Source organism: Lupinus angustifolius, chromosome LG09 (assembly GCF_001865875.1).
Source record: "Lupinus angustifolius cultivar Tanjil chromosome LG09, LupAngTanjil_v1.0, whole genome shotgun sequence".
Lineage (NCBI taxonomy): Eukaryota > Viridiplantae > Streptophyta > Magnoliopsida > Fabales > Fabaceae > Lupinus > Lupinus angustifolius.
The window spans coordinates 3560317-3576021 of NC_032017.1; the positions used below are offsets into that span (position 1 = coordinate 3560317).

Consider the following 15705-nt stretch of genomic DNA (forward strand, 5'->3'; position numbering starts at 1 on the left):
AGGGTTCATGTAGGTGGATCTTAATAGGTCAGGATATAAAGATGAACCATTTATTCTAGCATCACAAGCTCAACAAGTATTCTATGTTAGTGATCCAACTGATATGAAATGGTTCACTGTTCTTTTAAGTAACAAAATAATCGTCAATAATATTGATGACCAAGAATATGAAGATATTGATGAAGATGGTCCTTTTTTGGAACATATCAGTCGTGTGAGAGCGTACCAACTATAAATGATGATTTATATACAAGAGATGAGCACGATGAAGGGCTTTGGGTAAATCAATATGCTCATCCAGACAAGGATGACCCTAAAAGACAAAAACAATCAAAGAAAAGGAAAAATAGATGCAAGTAGTTTTTGTATTTTGATTGTTTGTAATTTGTATAATATTGTTTCTTTGTAATTTGTGTAATTTTTTATTTGTAATTATGTACTTCGTCAAAATATAATTGGTATGATATTCATTGTTTATATTTTGTATTGTATTGATATTTAATAAAACAAACTTCTGGTCTGTATTAATGTGTCTATTGTTCAGAATTATAAATGTCTGTGCTGTTGAGAATGTTTGTTTTGCTAATAAATGTATATGTATGTACTAATTTATAAAAATCAACAGCTTAATTCTAGGGGAAACTCTGACATGCGTTATAATTTAAGGATAACTACAACAACGTTTTTTACAGAAAGCGTTGTGGTACATTATTAATACAACATCGCTATGCATGTGATGCGCTTTTCTATTAAGGTGTTGTTTGAGAAATTTTATGAATAATACAACAACACTTTTCTGTTATTGCACTGTTAAATATATGAACTTCAACAGCGCAACAACAAGCACTGTTAAAAAAACCTATAAAATGCGTTGTTTATTTAAGAATATATGACAATGCTTTGTGAATGAGACATTGTTGTATTGATGCACTATATGACAGCGTTTTTATGTGTTGTGTTGTGGTATATAATCAATACAACATCGTTTGTGAAGCGCTGTTAATGATGACCATATACTACTGCGGTCAAACAGAAAGCGCATAAAAACGCTATTATACATCTAAAATAAGCGTTGTTGAACGGAACTCTGACGTAGTGTAAAGTGCATAAATATTACATTTTACAATTTTTTTGGGTATATTTGTTGAATTCACAAATCACATTTTGATACATTTAGGCAGTGTGAAAGCATCATGTACAACTCATGCATAACAATATCAATAATAGTGCAATTCATGATTATGATATCTATTCCAAAACGAACCACAAATAATGCGAAATTTTATAAAGTTGTTTGTATTCTTCCCTAGGAAGGGAATGCAATTAAAACGTGATTTAATTTTGTGTGGTATTAAGATAATGATTCCTTTTGATGATATAAAAAATGGTCCCTTAACAATGTGTGACCTTAGTGAGGTAGATTTTGTTGTCTATATCACTATACGTGTGACCTTTTGGGTGATGGAAGATCCTTAACAATTTCTTATCAAAAGAAATTGATACCAACGCTTTAATATCTTCATACCCTTTTCAGACTAAATCAAAAGTTGGTGTGAGTTGAAAACTTGAAAGGTAAAAGGAGAGTCTAATTTTCGGTAGAGATAATGACTCATGACACCAATTTTTTTAAGAATCTAAATATATATTTATTTTTAATTAAATAATTTAATAATTGGTACATTTTTTTTCTTTCTCTTAATCCAAATATTCTATTACTCGAGTCTCAAATATATGAGAGAACCTCAATTCAATAATATTCATCCTGAATTAGTTTCTGACCACACTCTCCTTGAGCATATAATTTTTCCCCCTCTCATGTGTCATAGTCTATTATTGAACATAGTGTTGTGAGAACTGGATTGAATCGGATGGTCCGACTGGTCTAACCGCTGACTGGACTTAAAAATGGTTTTGGTTTGTAATCTTAACTAAATTAGGGTTATACCACTTTGAACCAAGGAAATTCGGCCAGACCTTGTTAAACCCGGTTAAACTGGATTTACCCAATAAGTAAACCGAATAGTTTACTTAAAAATTAAAAAAATGAAACATTGCTCTAATATTTTGTTTTACTACGGTTCAAAAAAGATGAAGATGTATTACTTCAAGATAATTATTAATTATATAAAGTTTTACATTTATATATAATTATATATTTATAGATAAAATTATTAATTATGTATGAAATCAATCCGTCAGACCGGACAATTTAACCGTTTAAACAAGTTAAACCTAACACGAGATTTTTTCTAGTTTGACGTCCGGCTCGGGTTTCACAATATTGATTTAACATGTTCAACTTATTATTACAATCCTAAAAAAAAATGTAATATTAATTTTATGAGTACCTGTCACGAAAGAGATGTATCATGAAACAAAAGTGTTCAGTGATTGGTTGCTGATGTCAAATTGTTTTGGAAGAGATTATGACATATCAATGTAAATCTTTTTAACATTACATATTTTAAATCATTTTTAAATAATTTTTTCTTTTTAAATCATCAAATCAATCATAACCTCACATTTCAATAATAGACTGTCTAATACTGAAGAGAAACTTAGTTCAAATATATCATATCGAACGGTTTTAAATCTTTGCCTATAAAACAATTTATTTATTGACCACATCCGACATATTGTGCAACAATTGTTCGCACTTAGGACACTTAGAACAATATTACAAAAATTGTATCATAGTGATTGGTTCAACTAGTAGTTAGTGAACCCGTCCTCATATTGATATGTTATAATAATTACATCATTTAAATATGGCCAAAATTGGTCATATTATCTGGTTTTCATTTGAACCGTACCAGTCAAATCAACCGATTTCATTTATTTTTTATGTATGAAAGTGACTTACTTTTTACCAAAATATTATTATGGGATCAAACATACAATTATTACCTTATTTATACTTTTAAAACATAATCTATCATCAAGTCATACATTATGTTTTAACAAATGTTGTAAATAAAAATATTTATCACATTTTTTATTAATTTTTTAGCATTAACGTTAATGCAATATATATGTACATTTAGTTTCATTGGTATGCGGTATAATTAATGAACCATCAGTCGAATTCGTATATCATCATACAAATATCCTAACCAATTTGATGACTGATACAATATTAATAACACTTGTCAAAATAAAAAGATATCTCCATAGTGGAAAAAATGTTTGCACTAACGATATAAGATTTTATACATTGTCAATGCATAATACATCATTTATATTTTATCATCAATGACTCTTCAAAATGAAATATAAATGAAATATAGGTGATGTAAGGAATGTCCATAAATCTTTATACTTTATACATAGATATGACATTCATCTACAAAAATGGTCCAAGTAAAAAAATAGTATAAGTGAGTTTGATATTACATCATCCAAAACTCTAAAATATTAGGTCTATGAATATCAATTATATATATGCACTTCAAATAATCAATTCTTTTTTAAGATAGGTTCTTTTACCACATCACTCACTTGATATTCCTAATAAAACGACTTTTCTGCTAATAATTTAACCCACTTACATTTTTAGAAATTTGAGCAAGTTAGAATAATTTTCTACCTAATAGTTTGATGTTTTAACTTGGTATAGTAGTGGAAAAATACAAACAATAAATGAGGACCATTAAGATAAATATTGGGCTGTACAAGCTGGTGTCATTTTAAGAAGAGAGAAATTAAATAGGGAACAAAAATAGACAGCATGAAATCATAGAATCATGGCACACAAGCCACAAATCTTTAATAACATCAAACTTTTATAAAATGACAAGCTTAACAAGATATTGTATAGGCAATGCATCAACATCCATTATCATCTAGAGCATAGCTTCCAAAGATGTTATTTGTTTGAGGACTATAGATATATGTTTCAAATTAATTGTTCCCATTCCTCACCGTAAAAAATATTATATATATGTCAATGATTATTCTCACCAATAATCTCTTTTTTATAAGGCGTTGAGTCATAAGGGTCGAGACAGATAGACCAGACTTTACCTTAAACAAACTCAATCTATATAATATATAGGAACCTAAGTCTGGCCTACTAGTCTATTTAAAAAAAAAATCAAAACCTAGATCTGATCTATTCAAAAGTTTGGTCTGACCTGTTAGTCTATTTAAAAGTTTATTATACTATATAATCTTAAAATAAGTTATTATGCCTACATTTAAATAGGTATAGGTTAATAATGTTCCTATTTTTAATTGGACTCTTCTAACCCTAACAATTAAATAAAATTTATATATATATATTTGTATATTAATATTACATATGTATAATAATATTACTTATATTAAAATTGTATAATATGAATATATTATATAATATAATTAAATAGGCCAACCAATTTTTTTTTGGAAAGACCATAAAATCATTAAAGTTTAGCAACACTTAAACTTAACTTTGGCTGAAATTGTTACGAAAAGTTTAAAAAACTCCCTTAAACTTTATGTCTTTTGTAAGTAGACATCTTTAATTATTTTTTCTGCATAAATATAATTTTAAATTAAATTGGAATTAACAATTATTTGATTAATGGTCATTTGACTAATGTATGATTAATGGCCATAATTTAGTAACAGGTCACGGTAGGCATTTTTCTGGGTTATTTGGTGACGCATTTTAAACTATATGATTAATGGACATCTGAGGATTTTAAACTATGATTAATGGTCATGCATATAATTTAGTAAAAACAATATTGATAATTATTTGATCTATATTTTATGGACTCCATCAACTTACAAGCCATATATTCTTAAGTCTCACAGCTGTTGTATTGGATTATGATGCATTCTTTAAATAATAACTATATGTTAGTCAATATTTAAAAAAAAACATAAATGATAATTTTTCATTCTTAGTAATTTAAAATTATATATATGTAAAGATCAATTTCTCCAATAGTTAAAGTTTAAGGAGTAATTAAAAAGAAAAAATAGTTCATGATATCTATTTGCAAAAGACATAAAGTTTAAGGTAGTTTTGTAAACTTTTCCCTAAATATAATATTAAATTACTAACACCAATTTTTTTATCCATACACTTTGTTTTAATCTCATTTGTAAGATTATCATTAATTTTATCTATTTTATATCAGTATTGACATATTGCTCTTTTTTTAGTTTTGAAATTTACTTATCATTTTCTATAATTTTTCAATTGTTGATACTGATTAACATGCACAACCGCAATGGTGAGCCTATCGTTGCAGTTGTGAGTTGGGATGACAATAATTTTCTTGTTAGCATAATAAAAATTTAATATTATATTTATATAGAGACTACTCATAAATAGTTAAGTTGAAGAGGTAATTTGGAAGAAAAAAATCATACCTACTACTTGCAAAAAAGAACATAAAGTTCAAGTTTTTTTGATGTATTTTCCCTATTTTTTTAATAATGTTTTTAGTTAATATAAAAGAAATAAACAGCATGAAGACTAGCCAGTGATAACCATAGAATTACAAGTCACAAATCTGTATAATTAAGATGACACTTTAGAAAAATATGGCAAGCTTAACTTGATTTGTATAGGCAGTGCATCAACATCAACTACGACTTAGATCATAGCTCCAAAGATAGCATATGTTTCACTATTAGACTAATATATTAAATAATAGGCGTGAAAGGATATAATTAGCATATTACTCTCATTACATGCCAATTTAATAATGATAAAACATTGAATTGTAAATTAAAGTTTGACCAAAAAAATATATGTACTTGCAACGTAAGAGTTTTATACATTATTATTAAATTATTAACTATTCACAAAAATTAATTCAAATAGTGATAAATAATATATTGATCGTATATAAATCTTTACACTAATAGTGCATAAATTTTATACTCTTATAAGTATTGCTAAATAATTTTTAGTCACAGTTTTTAAAGTTGCACATTTTATTTCTTTCTTCCTAGTTCCTACATCACATATGAATTATGAAGATTATTTCATATAAAAAAAATTAATCTTGCTTACTTTATATGTGCTTATGTACTGATGCACTTGTTCAAACTCATTTAGATTCATAGGAAATGATTCTGGGCAAAAAGATAAAGATATGAATGAGACTAATAACCTTCCTGGTAGGTTGACATGACGAAGAATTTGTTATCTGTAAACCATCAACACAAGATTTATACATGATCAATATATTATTCTTTATTTATTTGTATTATTATTTTTAAGAGTTAATAATGATTAAATATGTATAGTGAATATATAGTGTCAATTCAAAAAACTATTATACCATCAATATATACATTTTTTTTCTACCAATTCTTACCATATGTAATACAATATACTTGAAGAAATTGAAGTCTTGTTACTATCTTCCGTTAAGTTAATCAACTTTCAAGAGTTTAGTTATTTAATGATAAAACAACCAATGAAAATTAAATCAATAAGAGGAAAATATATAACAATATAGACAAACCACACTGGCATCATTTGTAGTTTAATGCTTGCATCAATAGAATGAGTTCTACATGTAGATGATGTATACAAGGTTCTCCTCTATCCTAAATATCATAGTGTAAAATTGCTGATTTTATATTTTTGTTGTAATTTTCCTTTTTTTTCAATACTTGTATTGTACATGAAAAGCTAGCATCATCATTTTTTTATTTACATACCAATAAAAACAAGCAAACATATACATATATATGTGTGTATATGTATGTATATGTAAAAAGCTATGTATAAGTTAACTAAAAATATCCATGACCTCACCTTGTGTGTGCTATGCTTCCCAATGGTTGAAGAAATTTCTAACCATCTAAGTGAAGAGACTCTAACATTCTTCCAATTTCCTAACATGAACTTGAGCTAATTAAGCATACCAATTGATTCCACCTATTTGATATGGTGTTGTTCTAAGTATTCCATCACCTAATGATCCAATCATTGTTTGTTGTTGATGCAATGAAGAGTTTTGAGGGTGTTGATTAAGGAGAGTGGCAAAAGAGGTACCAATACCATTATTCTCTTCGGTCGACACAATACTTCGATCATGTTCACCATTTTCCGAACTAAACCCTTTGTTTGTTGACGAGGTTCCTGCCACTACCACATCTTGATCATCATTCCAATACAGAGATGAGAATGTTATTTTGGATGCGGCAGAATTAGTATTGTTTGACGAGGAAGTGATAGTTGGCACAAAAGGAAACTCAACCTTAGAGCTTGATGATCCCAAACCATTATTTAGGACCATTCCTTCCAATAAGTTTTGGTCATTTTGCAACAATGCATTAGTATAGCTTGTGGACATTTTTGAAAGATAAAACCTCTCATTTATTGAAGGAGGTGTCCCTTGAATCATGTCATCCATTGAATCTTCCTTTTCATGTTCCAAAGGGGGCCTATGTGTATTGTTCTTCTTGTAGATTCGGCATAGTACCCAATCATCAAGCTACAATTAAAAAAAAATACCAATCCAAACATCAAATGTTAGTATTTTTGTGTCCATGTAATGTTTATGCCTTGTTTTATCAAATATAATATTTTACTTATATTAACTAATGGTTTATGCCTATTGGTTTAATTGTTGATTGCTTACTTACAACAAATTTGAAAGAGAAATATGTTTTCTTTACAGTATTTGTAGGTATCATTCAGATAAACTAGGAATGAATGTTATATGATTGTGTTTTTTAGGTAGAATAGAAAAATGAATGCAAATGTAAATTGTTATTGAAATAAGTTGTACAAATAACTTCGACATCCAAAACCCATTATTTTAAAATGCAATTATAGGAAAATATACTATATGTGACCACAATTATGAAAAATGTTTTAAATTGTGATTGAGATTGTGGTAACTGTTGCAGTTATTGTCATTGTAGCCGTTGTGAAATAGATCGAAACCATTGTGATAGAAATTATTCTTTGATTTAAAAAGTACTTTTGAATACAATGTGACTTGGTGCGATCTGATGTGGCCCAAAACTATTATGTTGCACTAGATACAGTCATATCATTGTGATTCGGTGACACACTGCAATTACATTGTGATGGATTTGCGACGTTCATCATAACCACAATATTACAGCCGCATCACGTGATACAATCAAATTGTTATACAGTCTGCAATTTGAATTACCGATTTATGATTAATATGCACTTGTGTAAATTGTCAAAAATAACAATTGCAACCATAGTTGTGAGCCCATAGAAATTAAAGAATTGAACACAAATGGTTATATAAACCTAAAATTAAAACAGAACAAAGCAAGAATTGTATGAAAAAAGGGGCATACCCTAAGAGAGTTTTTCTTGTTGTCCAAGTCACAACCAAGAGGCTTATTGTTAGGTTTGTTATCAACAAGCCTATATTCATGCATGATCCAATTGGTTTTGATCCCTCTTGGTGGCTTCCCTCCATAGAAAACCAAAGCTTTCTTCACCCCAACCTTTTGGGTCCCACCAGATGTTAATACAGGCTTGTCTGTCCCTGTGGCCTTCCAATACCCAGAAGTTGCAGCCCTGTTTGGCCTTGCACCATTGGGATACTTCCTATCCCTAGGAGTAAAGAAATACCACTCATGCTCCCCAAACACTGCCTTAGCTGCAAACAAAAAAAAAATTAAAAGTTACAAAAACAACAAAAGAACTATTTCACCCAACTGCCGGAGCTCCAACCACAATAGAGTTCCATTATTAGTTTTTTCATCGGGAATTGTTAGTATTTGTTATAGACGGGACTCGAACCCTTATTCTCTTTCTCTTCGCCCTTGACCATCAAATCACCTTGTAACTCCTTTTTTTTTTTAATTTGTTATGAGTGAGACTCGAACCACAACCTACTTCATTTCATTCCTTAAACTCTTTAACCTTAACCATCATACCACCTTATGACTCCCAAAGTTCCATTATTAACACGAGGTGGGAAGAGTAGAGAACCACAAGTGAGACAAAAACAAAACTTTAAGACATTAGTTTTACGAGTTTTTCTCACTTATAAACTATTTCGCTCATTCCGTTATATCTAATATGAGATTTCACACCTAAATACAAAATAAACCTGAAAAACAAAACAAACTAAACCCATTTCATTTTGTAACGTAAAGATTCCAACTTTGTATTCTTTTGGTAAAATTTCCTATACCTGGTAGCTCCCATGGATCAAACTTATATAGATCAATCTCAGTGATGATGTGAACTGGAAGAGGAGCTGAGGCAGTTTTCTTCTTCAGGTACAGAACCACGAGCTCCTCGTCCGTGGGGTGGAACCGGAACCCGGGTGGAAGGTTCGGTTGTTGTTGTTGTGAACCGGTGGATGAGTCAGTGCTCTCCATGATCACAGAGATTTTTTATTTTGGTTCTTCAATGGCTATGGCTTTCACAGAACATGTTAGGAGGCAATGTTATGTTTTGGTTTTGTTATGCCACAGAAGAGTGAAAAGCCCATGCTGTTTTATATGGTCATGGGAGTGGGGGGTGATCAAGTACAAGCAAATCTATTTGTACATACAATGGTATGCTGATGTGTCAATGGTTTAGGGTATCCTTAGTCTTTTCACAAATAGGGTATTATTAGAATCTCCTAAAAAATACTTTGTATTTTAAAATTGGTAAAATGCAAAGTTAATTTGACTATACTACCTATAAATAAAGATGACAATTTATATTATTAGAGTAAATTCGTAACAACATAATTCAGACTCGAGTTAAAAAAAATTAGATGTTGAAGTAAAACAATTTGTATGAGTTTAATAATAATTTGATTTTCTAAATTGATCGAGTGAGTTTTTAATATGCATGACGGAGCAGACAAACATAAAATCTAACATGTTTAAGACTTATCAGACTATATCAAAAATATATTTGAAAAGAGTTTCAAGAAGCTAAGTCTCACTTTTGTTTGCCTAAAAAAAATTAGATGGACATACTTTTACATACTTATTTATCAACTCTACTTATAGCATATAGTGGTTTTAATCTTTACTTTAAATAAAATTAAAGTACACCTCTACTATTAATAAAAATAAACACACAAGTTAATTTTTTTTTTCAAATGTTCAATTTTTAACCTATGTATAATAATGTGTTTTTTATATATATATATAAAACAATCACTTTAATGATCTTAATTTATTAAGAAACACCTATAATCACACAAATATTTTATATACTCATTCTAATACAAACTCACCTTATATAATTGTTTTATTTTTTTTATGGATTTGGTTGTGGCAAGAATGAATTGGATGCGGGTGCATGGGAAAAGGTGGCACCTGATGATGACGTTAGCTGGACTTCGTTCTATTGTGAGGTTGACACGTGGGATTCCAAATCATGCATAGTTAGTTTTTTTTGTTCAAAATTTATTATAAAAGCATTACTTAACTAAACTCTTTTATTATTTATTTTTATTTTGTCGAGTCCTAGTTTTGTTCTACATAGTTAAATTAGATATCCAATTTTTTTCTCAACCATCACTAAAATCATAGAGGAGTGACATGTGGTCATGAAGTACAGTGCTATTTTTATTTCTATGCTTTTCGCTGATTATAATTATGGTTGTGTTAATGACATAAAAACAGCACAATTGAAGGATAAGTGTGAGGTGTGTGGGAGCTAAAGATAAGATTTTAGACTCCTTTTCATGCTCTTGTTGCGCAAATTGCACCATGACATCAACACCAATGTTAGAAATATTTACCATACTAATTTCCAAACCTATGGGGCCCATACCATAAATCTACTTACAAATTTCAACCATGGGAAAGGTACAAGTTAATACATCAGTATTAGTCATGGCATTATCATAAATCCACTTACATAACGATTATGCGTGTGACTGTAACTAACTTAAAGTTTCTCATGATCATCATATTTGTGAATTTTAAAGGGATTCAAGTAATGGCTAATAGGGGGAAACAAAAGTATAAATTTTATAGGTAAAATTTTCTAAATAATCAATACATCATCCATTATTCATGTTTATCATTTTTATTTGAAGAGTAATACATGAATGATCAATATATAAATAATATAATGATCTGCCAATATAAAAAACTCTTATAATGTAAACATATGGACTATTTTCTCTTATCCAATCAATACTAATATTATTTTCTCTTGCATATGTTTATTGTACTTATAGAAAAATCTAGCCGATGTGACCACAATTATATCTTAGTATTGTTGCGGATATTCTCGAAATGAAAATATTGCGACTAAAATGCAATTTAAGAGGATATATTGGTTGGGACTTGGGGTTATCGATGATGGTATAAAAGTTTATGAGGACATATTAGCTAGCAACAATGGTTATGGTTAATGGGTGTTTTAAATTTATGGTGATTGTGACTTGGTTTTTTTGGGTGACATGTGTGGATGTTCAAGGATGTGTGAGAGTTTTGTGGTGATTAAGAGGATGGTGTAATCGTGGCCTAGTCTATAGAAGTTAAGTTCAAACACGATAAAGAGGCATGTTAATTTATGTACTAAGATATAATCTCCGTAAAACCTTTCAATTTGGTGGAACTTAGAAATATAATAGGAGGCTGGTTTTAGAGGATTAACGGATGATTTATGATTTGTTGTTTGCGAGTTGAAATTTGGAGGGAAATGAAGGAAAATTGAAGGTTTCAGGGTCATCTCACAATGTATTACATGCCTCTAAAGTCTTCCTTTTTGTTTTTTTTCCTTCAAAATCTAACTTGCAAACATACCCTTAAGATATGTTAGAAAGAAAGCGAGGAGGAAATGTTATTAATTTTTACTTTTTTTAATATATTTCATTGCTAATAAAGAAAATTATGCTGTCACTATTACAAACACTACTTTTGTTAAAATTTAAAAGTTATTAATATATAATTTTCGGTTTGAAATTCCTACAATCCAGAGGGTTGTAAAGGTGACTACATGGCCATAGATGTAGAAAAAGCATGTATGAAGACAAAGATGACCATTTCCTACAATGACACAATGATGTAGTCAAAATCGATGGAGGATGCAACAATCTTCAAAAGGGTACACACATATGGTGGTTACGTTGTGTTTAATGCCATCAAGAAAATTGAGGGAAAATGTGGTCACAATTAAAACCGGGATACTATTGTGAAAACTCCCAAAACTACAATATTACAACAGAGTCACTTGCTGTAGAACATGAGAGCAGGTGAAGCTATTTGTGAAAGTTGAAACTCCATTAAAACTTGAACCTAAAAATGAAGAAGATGAAATAGCTTGAAAAGCAAGAAAACCAAGGCAATAGATCTTCAATGAATAAGAAACGATTTTATTGAATAGAATAGAGAATGATAAGTTTCCATGTATTTAGAAACAAATCGGCAAAGAAATTTATACTACAAATCAGTGGCTTAACCACTTTAACATAAACTTATCAGAAAAAGAAAAAAAAAAGCTTTAACTAATAAAACAAAATTTCAAAAAAGTTACTAAAACATGAAAGTTGTTTATTTAGTTGTGATGGGCTTTCTATTGGGTTCTTCTTCTTCTTACAAATTGGATTCAATGTTTAACATCCTCCCACAAGCTAGCATATGTATGTTAATTATGCCAAGCTTGGAAAGGAATTTCTGAAATGGCATAGGTGAGAGAGATTTCGTGAATATCTCGACTAATTGCAAGGAGGTAGGAATAGGTAGAAGATGAACAATCTTGTTCTGAACTCTTTCTCTAACAACGTGGCAATCAATTTCGATGTGCTTAGTCCTGTCGTAAAAAACTAGGTTTGCTTCTATGTGCAAAGCAGATTTGTTATCGCAAAACAGGCTAACAAGGTTAGAGTGTTGGATGCATAAATCTTGAAGGAGTGATAGTAACCATTGGGCTTCACAAGCTGCCATTGTCAAAGCTTGTATTCAGCTTCTGATGAGAATCTTGAAACAATGTTCTTTTTCTTACTTTTCCATGACACAAGAGATGTTCCATGAAAAAAACACCATCATGTCACCGATTTCCTTGTGTCTAAGCATGCTGCCCAGTCAGAATCTAAGTAACCTTTCAAGATGGTAGTGTTGTTGCTAGGGAAGAAGATGCCTTGCCCAGGTGAACCCTTTAGATACTTGATAATTTGGATAGCTACTTGGTAATGTGTAGTTGTTGGGGCAGAGAGGAATTGGCTTAGGCATCCTACTGCATAACATATATCTGGCCTGGTGTGAGTGAGTGAGGTATAAGAGTTTCCCCATTAATCTTCTGTAACTAGTTGGATCGGCAAGAGGATTTCATGAGTTTGCTTGAATTTTGGCATTGTATTCCATAGGTCTAGATGCAGGTTTTGAACCAAGAAGCCCTGATTCTTCTAGTAGATCCAATGTGTACTTCCTTTGATCCAAGGTTATTTCATGGCTAGCTCTAGCAACTTCCATGCCTAAGAATAACTTTAGTTTTCCAAGGTCCTTGATGTTAAATTTGTTGTGTAGCACTGTCTTGGTGTGAGTTATTTCACTAAGATCATTTCCTGCTAGAACCAAGTCATCTACATAAACCAAAATGGCAATGAAACTGTTAGTGGTAGATTTGATAAAAAGAGAGTAATCTGAATAACATTTTAAGTAGCCAATTTTGTTTAGAGTGTGAGTAAGCTTATCATGCCATTGCCAGCTTGCTTGTTTCAATCCATAAATGAAATTCTCAAGCTTGCAGACAAGGTTAGGATTGCTGATTTCGAGGCCTTGTGGTATCTTCATGTAAACTTCTTCCTTCAGATCTACATGAAGAAAAGCAGTGTTAATGTCAAGTTGATGTAAATGTCATTTGTTTTAAGCAACAAGAGATAGTAAAACCCTGATGGTGGTTGTTTTTACAACTGGGCTAAAAGTGTTCATGTAATCAACACCCTCTGTTTGGTTATAAACTTTTGCTACTAGCCTGACCTTGTATCTTTCTATGGATCCATCTGGTTTATGCATGATTTTAAACACTCATTTGCATCCTATTGCCTTCTTATTTGGAGGCAATTTTGTTAGAATCCATGTGTTGTTGCTGGCAAGGGCATTGAGTTTTGTCTTGATAACATCCTTCCAACAAGAATGTTCTATAGCCTCAGAGTAGTATGTACATGTATTGTGTGTGGATATGGATAAAGAAAAGTGTCTGAAGTTCTTGGATAACAGATCATAGGTGAGGCTTTTACTGATAGGGTATTTGGTATGAGAACTAAAAGGATTAACTTGAGTCATCAAACTCCAGTTGTAATCTTTCAAATAACTAGGTGGCTTTCTGGTTCTCTTAGAATGTCTTGAGGATATAGGAACATGAGATTGATCTTCAATCTCATCAATTATTGCATGAGGTTGTATGGTTTTTTCAGTTTCATCAATTGTTGCATAAGGTTGAATGGTGTTTTCAGCTTCATCAACTGTTGCATCAGGTTGAGTGGTTGTGCTTGAGTTATATTGTTCAAATATGTCAGTATGGTTCATGGGCAGGACAATGGTGTGATCTTGAGGATTATCATCTCTGTTTGAGCCATCATAGTGAAAGGGAAAAACATGTTCAAAGAAACAAACATTTCTAGACAAAGAAATTTCATTAGTATTCAAATCAAAAAATGTGTAACCTTTTGTTCCATGTTTGAAACCCAAGAAGACACGTTTTTTGGACCTAGGGTCTAACTTTCTCCTATTAGATACCAAAGTTGAAGCATAACATAAACTTCCAAAAACTCTTAAATCAGTTAGGTTAAGTAGTTTTTGATAGAGATCTTCATAGGGTGATTTATTATGCAGAAAGATACTAGGTTGCCTATTAATTAGATGTATAGCATGAGAAAAAGCAAAGTTCCAAAAACATTTTGGAGTATTGGATTCAAAAATTAAAGCTCTAGCAATGGCAAGTATATGTTGGTGTTTTCTTTCAGCTACACCATTTTGTTGTGGTGTCTCAACACAAGAAGTTTGATGTTCAATACCTTTTGAGAGGTAAAAGCTTGGCATGAGGAATTCCTTGCCATTGTCACTTCTGATTGCCTTTATAGTTAAGTGAAATTGTGTTTCTATGTAAGTAACAAAGTGTTTCAATATAGGGCCAATTTCAGATTTTAGTTTCATAAAAAATGTCCATGTGAACCTTGTTTTATCATCAACAATTGTGAGAAAGTATCTATGACCAAAGGTTGAAGGGATATAGAAAGGTCCCCAAATGTCTACATGAATTAAATCAAATGCATTCATAGATGTTGTAGTGCTAATAGAGTAGGGTAGCCTTTTCTGTTTGGCTAATTGGCAAACCTCACAAGGATCTATACCTTCATTATATTTGAAGAAAGGAAATTGAGATTTCATAGCATTCATCTTATCATTGGACAAATGTCCTAGTCTAGAATGCCATAGATCAAAGTTATTCAATTTGATACAAGAGTTTACAGTATGTGGCCTAGAGTAGTTCTTGTTGGCATCTTTCAAGACATACAATCCTCCCATTAGCTTAGTCGCACCAATCATCTTCAAGGAGTGTGAGTCCTGAATTTGACAATGATTGGTGAAAAATGTTAATGTGCAACCTAAGGAATTAGTAAGTCTTGAAATGGATATAAGATTAAAGTTGAAACTAGGCACATATAGCACATTTGAAAGATATAACAAATCAGAGAAAAAATTAGTCCCTACATAACATGTGATTACCTGATTTCCATTTGGTAAGGTTATGGAAATAGGCTTAATTCTTTTGAAAACTTGATATGCAGATAAGGA

At 30.7% G+C, this 15705-nt stretch overlaps 1 protein-coding gene across 2 annotated transcripts; it reads right to left on the reverse strand.

The window, feature by feature from the left end:
- On the reverse strand, positions 6462-9444 carry LOC109355987 (NAC transcription factor 56-like). 2 transcript variants are annotated; one of them, XM_019599298.1, is made up of 4 exons: positions 9144-9444; positions 8296-8603; positions 7364-7448; positions 6462-7330 (listed from the first exon to the last, which is right to left on the reverse strand). In XM_019599298.1, exons 1-4 carry the CDS (start codon positions 9331-9333, stop codon positions 6867-6869), a joined length of 1047 nt encoding a protein of 348 aa, XP_019454843.1. In that variant the 5' UTR covers positions 9334-9444; the 3' UTR covers positions 6462-6866. The 2 variants fall into 2 exon arrangements, with proteins under 2 accessions (XP_019454843.1, XP_019454842.1); XM_019599297.1 differs by having other exon boundaries at positions 6462-7448; positions 9144-9442.

Excerpts from the sequence above, each read along its gene's own strand:
- LOC109355987 (XM_019599297.1), bottom strand. The coding sequence starts at position 9,333 with ATGGAGAGCACTGACTCATCCACCGGTTCACAACAACAACAACCGAAC. Across the intron at positions 8,604-9,143 it reads TGATCCATGGGAGCTACCAG|CTAAGGCAGTGTTTGGGGAG; the intron begins GTATAGGAAATT and ends TTTTGTTTGCAG. Across the intron at positions 7,449-8,295 it reads ACAAGAAAAACTCTCTTAGG|CTTGATGATTGGGTACTATG; the intron begins GTATGCCCCTTT and ends TTTTAATTGTAG.